Source organism: Gymnoscopelus braueri, assembly GCF_963280865.1.
Source record: "Gymnoscopelus braueri genome assembly, chromosome: 4".
Taxonomy (NCBI): domain Eukaryota; kingdom Metazoa; phylum Chordata; class Actinopteri; order Myctophiformes; family Myctophidae; genus Gymnoscopelus; species Gymnoscopelus braueri.
In genome coordinates this window covers 58912980-58921980 of record NC_137605.1, presented here as the reverse complement: position 1 = coordinate 58921980, position 9001 = coordinate 58912980, and the positions used below count along the sequence as shown (strand labels likewise).

The 9001-nt window shown below is 41.1% G+C and overlaps 1 protein-coding gene across 1 annotated transcript in view; it reads left to right on the top strand.

Annotated features, from left to right (window-relative positions):
• thbs3a (thrombospondin 3a) overlaps positions 1 to 9001 on the top strand; it is a 115463-nt gene that overhangs the window by 91950 nt on the left and 14512 nt on the right. Inside the window, exons 20-21 of the mRNA XM_080427260.1 lie at positions 3621 to 3817; positions 6667 to 6839. Coding sequence (XP_080283386.1) covers positions 3621 to 3817; positions 6667 to 6839 — 370 coding nt within the window. The remainder of the gene's footprint in view (positions 1 to 3620; positions 3818 to 6666; positions 6840 to 9001) is intronic.

Sequence of the window (9001 nt, the reverse complement as noted above, 5' to 3'; positions counted from 1 at the left end):
AGACAGACACACAGACACACACACAGACACACACACACACACACACACACACACACACACACACACACAGACACACTCTCTCTCTCTCTCTCTCTCTCTCTCTCTCTCTCTCTCTCTCTCTCTCTCTCTCTCTCTCTCTCTCTCTCTCTCTCCAAAATGAATCAAGTGTACTTTCTGTGCGAACTGCTAATAAACTATATTCAATCAAACTATCTGTGTGTGTGTGTGTCTTACTATATAATAAGCAGACATGGCAGCACTGTTAGCGACACACATTCAGTAGGATATGCCTGTGTTTCTCTGGTCATCTCTGCAGCCAGGTAATGACCGTGGCCATGTCTTCAATGGCTTAGCTATAGCCATTGTTCTCCCAGAACGAGTTTGCCCACTGTCTCAATCAGCCAAGGGGGGGATGGAGTAAAAGTACTTCCACCATGAAAGAAATCTCTCTCCTATAGAAGCCGTAAATCGACGCTCATATCAATGTGTTGGGAGACACATTTGCCATGTCTGCTTATTATATAGTAAGACCAGGGGTGAAAGTGGCTGAGAGTTCTTGCCGGAACTGGTAGGACGCGCGGCAAAAAAAAAATTTGCGGTTCTGGGCGGATTGGGTTCGTTTTTTTTTCCCAGTTTTTGGTTTCTTTATTTTGGTTTTAGGGTAGGATTAGGAGTTAGGTTAGGGTTATGTTATTTAATTCATATTTTTGCCTGATTTTACCAATTTATTATCACAAAAATCAATTTCTGCCTAATAAAATATTCAAACAAAATGGGTTTATACTAATGTAAAAAATGTGGTTATATGGCGGATTTGGGAAATATTGTACTTTTACTCCACTACAATTATTTGAAAACTTTAGTTACTTTGCAGATATACATTATTACATTATAAATCATACATTAATCCCTTTAGCCCTATTTTATACCTAGGCTATTTGAAAATAGCCGATCTACAAGGTACAAGCTTGTAGATTTGCTGTTTTCAAACATTTTAGTAGTTTTACTTTTGGTACTTTAAGTACATTTTGATACCAATACTTTTGTACTTTCACTCAAGTAAATTTTCAATTCCAAACTTTTAACAGAGTGCTTTACATACATACATTGCAGTATTGATACTTTTACTTAAGTAATTGAGTACTTTTCCCAACCACTGTACCTGGGCGTTGTTGTTCTACAAACTTTGTTTTTAACCACATTGTCAGCTTCTTCAACTCTGTCTTCTTTTCTCTTAAACATCTCAGTTAGTTTTCGTTGCATTGTGCTTCATTTATTTTTAAAATTGCATTCTTCATCAAAACAGTGTTTATTTCCCCTCGCGTTTCTTTTCTTTTCTTCTCCAGAAAAGACGTGTTGAACCAATCAGAACTAACTATGCTAGTCTGTCAGCCAACCAGAAACATGTTTTGAACGTTGGTGGGATTTAATTCGTCGTAAAGCCCGCCTCCTTTATCCGGTAATTTGCACATACACACATAGGCACGGACAACGGCCGTTTCCGTATCCGTTTTATACCGGATCTCCAAGCTGCAAAGTGAATTGATCCCAGTCCCAGTTTCGTTTCGCTGGAGAAGAGGAGACGCTCGGCTCCGTAAAATAAATAAACACCGTAAAAATAGCACGGATTAAGCTGACACAAACACACAGTGGAACAATTCAAAAGCACTTTATTAGAAAATTTAATAATTGTGTATGTTAATCTGACGTTAGTAGATTATGTTTTCTTCTTGAACATGGCCATGGGTCTGTGGCAGGTTATTTAATATGGGATTTTCACAACTACCTTCGAATTTTTCTTAACGGAACGGCGTTCCGGCACCTAATCTTTTACCGGAACGCCGTTCCGGACCGTGCCGGCCCACTTTCACCCCTGAGTAAGACACACACACACACACACAGATAGTTTGATTGAATATAGTTTATTAACAGTTCGCACAGAAAGTACACTTGATTCATTTTGGAGAGAGAGAGAGAGAGAGAGAGAGAGAGAGAGAGCGAGAGAGAGAGAGAGAGAGAGAGAGAGAGAGAGAGAGAGAGAGAGAGAGAGAGAGAGAGAGAGAGAGAGAGAGTGTGTCTGTGTGTGTCTGTGTGTGTGTCTGTGTGTCTGTCTGCGAAACAGGACGTCCCTGACATAGCTGAAAAGGAACTTTACCCAGCCCTGCATAACACACACCCCCCCAACACCCCCCCCCCCACACACACACACACACACACACACACACACACTCTCTCTCTCTCTCTCTCTCTCTCTCTCTCTCTCTCTCTCTCTCTCTCCAAAATGAATCAAGTGTACTTTCTGTGCGAACTGTTAATAAACTATATTCAATCAAACTATCTGTGTGTGTGTGTCTTACTATATAATAACTAAGTACATTTACTCAAGTACTGTCGGCCTACTTAAGTACAATTTTGAGGTAATTTTACTTTACTGGAGTATTTCCAATTTTCAATACTTTTACTTCTACTCCACTACATCTCAGAGGCAAATATAGTACTATGCCGTGCTTGTAGATCGGCTATTTTTATATTTTTACTTATGTACAGTACTTCAGTAAATGTAATTTGTTACTCTACACCACTGTAAAATGTTTGAAAATACACTGTTCAAATCAATAATTACGTTACGAGCATGCTCCTCGCGTGAGATTCGAACGCGGGCCGTTAAATCACTGGGCACCAGTGTTAACCTCTACACTATCGGGGCTGTCTCACTTAAAAAGGAAACAACTAGTATACATCCTACACAGTATGTGTGATGCGAGAAAAAAAAATATATATATAAGACGTCCGTCTGTCTGTCCGTCTGTCTGTCCGAAAGTACATTTGGGGTGGCAATGTGAGCTTGTAGATCTGCTACTTTCAAAATATGTTTTATATATATTTATACACACACACACACACACACACACACACACACACACACACACACACACACACATACACACACACACACACACACACACAGACGGATGCAATGCGCAGTGTTTGAAAACTTTAGTTAGGCTACTAGTTACTTTGCAGATTTTGATTATTATTACAAAACATACATTAACCACTTCAGCCTTATTTAAACTTTGTCTATTTTAAAAATAGCAGAACTAAGCTACATGTTGTAAGCTTGTAGATCTGCTATTTTCAATTTTAACATAACATGTGAAACTGGACTTTCTTTATAACGAGTACTTTAACTTTTTTTAATTCTGATACCAAGCGCCACCTTGTGGCTGAACGGCCACACTAAACGTTCTAATCCTTGCAAAAGGAGGCGCTAAGATTCTGTGGGCGTCAACTTTTAAAGGTACGTTTAGGTACCTCTGAGGTCCAATAGGCGGCAATAGTCGGCCGTTTGAAGATCGCGCATGAACGAACAGATAACCACTGTAGATATATTCGGCCGAGGACCCCCCCATCTGAAAATGTTTTGTGCCAGGGACCCCCAGAAGAGAGTGCAACACTCTCAAGATTTTTCAAAAATTATAAAAAATAACAGATGTATAAGCTCACAGCGCTGTGACCTTGTACATCTGCTATTTTTAAATAGCCATGGTAACACATTTTGCTAGGGACCCTACCTTGAGAACCACTGCTTTAAAGTGTAAACGTATCATTTTCCTCAGGCTACACAGCATTTAATGGCGTGGACTTTGAGGGGACTTTCCATGTGAACACGGTGACTGACGACGACTACGCCGGCTTTATCTTCGGGTACCAGGACTCGTCCAGTTTCTACGTGGTGATGTGGAAGCAGACCGAGCAGACGTACTGGCAGTCTACCCCTTTCAGAGCCATGGCTCAACCCGGCCTACAGCTGAAGGTGACTTATTTGCAGTGGTGGAAAAAGTATTCACATTTTTTACTTAAGTAAAAGTATCAATACTGCAATGTAGAAATACTCTGTTACAAGTGATTTAAAAAAAATTTACTTGGGTAAAAGTAAAAAAGTATTGGTATCCAAACGTACTTAACTCTTTTACTGCCATGGACGCTTTAACTCGTCGAATTCTGCCGTCGACGAGTTTGGATGAGTTTTCGTTCTTTAATTGTCTTATAAATAGGGCTGGGACTCGATTAAAAAAATGGATCTAATTAATTAGAGGCTTTGTAATTAATTAATCGCAATTAATCACATTTTAATAGCATATCAATATTTGACCTGAGAACAGTGAAAAACATTTTTTTTAAATGGATTTTGGCATACATCTTTAAATACATGTACTCAAGAACTGTACTTAAGTACAATTTTGAGGTATTTGCACTTGACTTGAGTATTTCCAATTTCTAATACTTTTACTTCTACTCCACTATATCTCAGAGGCAAATATTGTACTTTTACTCCACTACAATTATTTGAAAACTTTATTTACTAGTTACTTTGTAGATTTCGATTGTTATTACAAAACAATACAGTAACCACTTAAGCCCTATATTTGAAAATAGCAGATCTACAAGCGCAACACATTGTGAGCTTTTCCACCACTGGAGGCTGGTGTGTTGTTACTGTTGTTTTGTAGTAGTTTAATTAATTATTAATACAAATCTACACACGGTGGATCAATGGATCATTATAATGGATCAAAATTTTCTGTGACCAGTTTAAAAGGTTATAAAACATGAAAATTGCTGGCAGTGGGTGAGTTTATTTATGTATATGTCACAGGGTGAATGGAGATCCAGGGTGATTGAAGACAGAGCGCTCGTTTTTAGGCACGGGGCTTCAGGCGAGGCGGGGCTTTTCGAGACAGGGTTTATTAGCGAGGCTCGCGAGGAGGAGAAGGAGTGTGAGCTTGTAGATTGCTGCTATTTTCAAAAGAAGGAGGACGCGGCGCTGCGAGGCGGGGGTTTATTATGAGAGGCTCGCGAGGAGGAGCTCCTCCTTCTCCTTCTCCTCCTCCTCCTCCTCCTCCTCCTCCGAGGAGAAGGAGAACGCGGCGCCAAGAGGCGGGGCTTTGATGCGACGCGGACCTGTCTTTTGTTGTTCCCCCCCACATAGCAACCAGGAAGCTACGCTAGGAGAGCGCTGAACACACGTTCACACGCACACGCTTGTCCATGACGGAGGCGCGCCGACTTAGTAGAGCTTGAGGCCGAGGAGGCGCGCCCTCGCGCCTCAAGGCGCGAGTGCCCGCGCTGACCGGCCGATGCTCTACTAGTCGACACAGCGCCGTTCGAGTTGTAAACCGATAGGGACAGAATAGTTCTTTTCATGGATCACTGTGTGTGTGTGTGTGTGTGTGTGTGTGTGTGTGTGTGTGTGTGTGTGTGTGTGTGTGTGTGTGTGTGTGTCAGGGAGAAACTAAAACAAAAGCCAGCAGAACACAATAAAAGTATCTTAACAGTCCATTGAAAGCATGAGCGCGTGTGCGTGCGCGCGCATGTGTGTGTGTGTGACTGTGTTTGTGTGTGACTGTGTGTGTGTGGGTGGTCGCGGCCATATATGCTTGTGCGCAAGCCTGGCTTGTGGCTCCCTCTAGTGTTTCTTCTACAGAATTGCTGGGTGGGTAAAAACGAGCGAACCTTCTTCAATCACCCTGGTTCTCCATTCACCCTGTAACATATACACTCTGGCAGTGAACTTCATGGGGTGTGTAATTGATATAAAATAAGATTTTAACCCGGGTGTTCAGCCAAGTGCTGACATTTTTTACCATGAGCTAATGGAGCCTGCCTTGATCTGAGGATAAATTGAATCTTGACCTTCAGGTCAAAATTTGTGTCAAACCAGAAACAGGATCGTGTCAAAGGTCATGTCCAACCTAGACACAGGATCTAAATGTTTCAATAGAAGAGCAGGGAGACCAAATACAACCACCCCAATTGTATTGATAAGTTATATTGTATTAACATACTCTACCATACAGATAGGACAAAATTACATTTTAGTCATTAATAAAAAGTTACCGCTTTAAGCTTAAAGAGGGTGTGATATTTATTCTGTTAAAATAAGTGATAAATAGCGTACTAATCACACGTTTACTAACTTGTGATTTACTAACTAACAAACACTTGCTAGAGTGTTTGTTCAGTAACAGAATCTCCCTGTCTCTCCAGCTCTTTAGTAAACAAAAATATACACTTCCAGATCAGGATACCAATTTGATTGCATTGCGTTAGATTATTTTTTTACACCGTCTATAAATTATGCTTAAATTGACTGGATATTTAGTTTGTTGTTCTGTAGTTTGTCTGTGAGTTAATCATGTAATCAGAACACTTGCATCAACTGATCCAAAACAGGACAGCGTCTAACAACAGTGTGAATTCCCAGTGGAACTCTCCCCAAATATGGAGATAATGGATCTGAGATTGTTATATTATACATTCACTAAATGTGAAAATAATGTTTATACCAAAGAATTCTTGTACACACTTCCTACTGACAGTGTGTACAAGATATTTGGCACGGATAAGTCCAGTGGTTACTAGATTAGCCGCAGACACTCACGTGACCCTTCTCCTATAGGACCCATAAAACAAGGGTAACCAAACTTTTCTGGACGCTACCCCCCAAAATAATCATATTTGAACTGGGGACCCTCCCACATTAAGCTAATCATCTGGAGACCCCCACAAAAATTTGGGGATCCCCCTGAGGGTCCCGATCCCCAGTTTTGGAACCATTGCCAAAAAAACTATTGTGTGTGTACGTGTGTGTCCTGTGTCCAGGCAGTGAAGTCGGGAACAGGACCAGGGGAGTATTTGAGGAACGCTCTGTGGCACACAGGGGACACTCCTGGTGAGGTGACACTGCTGTGGTCAGATCCTCGCAATGTGGGCTGGAGGGACAAGACCTCGTACCGCTGGCACCTCACCCACCGGCCCCAGGTGGGCTACATCAGGTAAACACCACCCCACTGCATGACCACCATAAATACATGAATTACAAGACACAAGTAGATAACATCGGCCTGTTCAATATATCGGCCATTATTTGACTTTTTTTTATGACGTCTGTATCGGTAAGTATTAGGCATGTAACGATTTATCGTAAATCGATTAAAATCGATTCAAACTACTGACGATTTAGATCAATTCAACACATTCACTGCCAGGTATTAATTAATTAATTATTTAGCTTCTGCCAGCGTTTTTAACCTTGTTTTGACGATCTTTGGAGAGCCGTAGAAGCCACGACGTGCACGCGGATGTAAACAAATAGTGTCCGGGGGGTGGGGGAGGGTCTCCTCTATCCACTGGAACACATTTTTTTTTACCGCAATCGGCCATTTTGTTGCTATCTTCCGTTGAAAATGGCTCATTTTCACAAAAAAAAAAAACATGCTAGAAGTATTTTTCTACAAATCCTAATATAGGAATGGACGGAAGGGACGTTTTTTGGGATGACGTCACATCCGTCCATTCCTTCTATCAGCGCCGAGGGATCATACCTAAGTTGCGTTAGAGCGTCCTCTTGTGGAATTTTGAAAAGATGGAGATCTCCGTCTATGGCGGTGAACGGTTGGATTTGAAATGACAGAGATCTCCGTCCATGGCAGGGAATATGTGCAAAAAATTGCCACAAGAAAAATTTGGACAGGTGGAAAACTTTAGTTAAACTTGCAGAGTGACGCATTACTTTACCTGGGTTACATCTTCTGATAGTTGTAATTGAATGTTGACATGAAATAATAATCCCATTTAGTGTTTCATTAGCGCAAGCGTGAAAAAATCAAAATACAGCTTGCAGTGCTGATCAACACACGTTAAAAGGATAGGATAAAGATACCAAGGATTCGACAGTGATGTTACTGTTATGCAACGCAGAAGAAGCACAGACGTATGCCATAGTCCATATTCACACGGCGGGCATTTTGGAATTTAACATTGCGTTGCTGTGGCAACTGGGGTGGCAACTGGGGTGGCATTTCATTGACTTAATGGCAATATGGCCGCCGTGTGAATATGGTCTATTATGTTCGAAGCTGGTTATAAAGATACCAAGGATTTGTCAGTGATGTCACTGACATGTGAAAAGACATGTGGAAAAGAAAATACAGGATCTTTGTAAGATAATTGATAAAGAGTTTTTTTTTTAAGAGAAGAAGATACTGGATTTGAGAGAATTAATAAAAAAAAGTTGTTTTGGTCATTTGTCCAGAAAATAAATTTGTGTACAAAATTGTATCATGAACCTAGTATCGTGATTCGAATAGTATCGTGAGTTGAGTGAATCGTTATAGTAAGTAATCAACCGATGTGTCGCAAATTGCCCCTAATCCACAAACTCACAACCCAGCTTGTAGTAATAACTGAGCTTGTAGATCAGTTATTTTCTATGGAGCTTGTAGACTAGATTCTTTGTATTGTTCAGAAAAAAGTTAATAATTTTTGACAAAGCATTGGTCAAAACATTGGTATATGGCGTGCTAGGACACTTCAAAATCGGGATGGGCATCAGACCCATAAAATCTGCCATTGGAAGAAATCATATTTGAACTGGGGACCCCCCACCCTGACAAGTACTTGGAATTGTAGGAGTTGAGGCATTACATTTAGTTTGACTTGGTTCTACAGATACATAATTATTGTGAAAATAGCCGAACTACAAGCTCGCAATGCGAATCGTTGTGAGCTTGTAGATTGTCTATTTTCAAAATGTTTGCCTCTTTGTTGTCTCCGCCAGGCCGAAAGGCATGGCCGAGACTATGTTTTGCACCCTGTCCATCAGTCTGTGTGTCCGAGTGTCTGTCCTTCCGTGTGTCCGTCCGTCCGTCTGTCTGTGAGCAGCTAATCTCCGGCACCGTTGGCCCGGTCACTGCGAAACTGTGCACACACACTCCCTGGATGCCAATTCAGAACCTCTGACCTTTCAGATTGGCCTGTTATAGCGCCACCAGGAGGACGATTTGTGCAAAACCCATTTTTTGTTATTACAGCTCCAACAGATTTTGTCCAAACATCACACACATCGGTACACAATATCTCTATAGTCAGTGATCAAGACGGATCTGTCCGTTTTTCCATATTCCATCCTGATTGCCTAAGATTGTCTTCCAAAGTT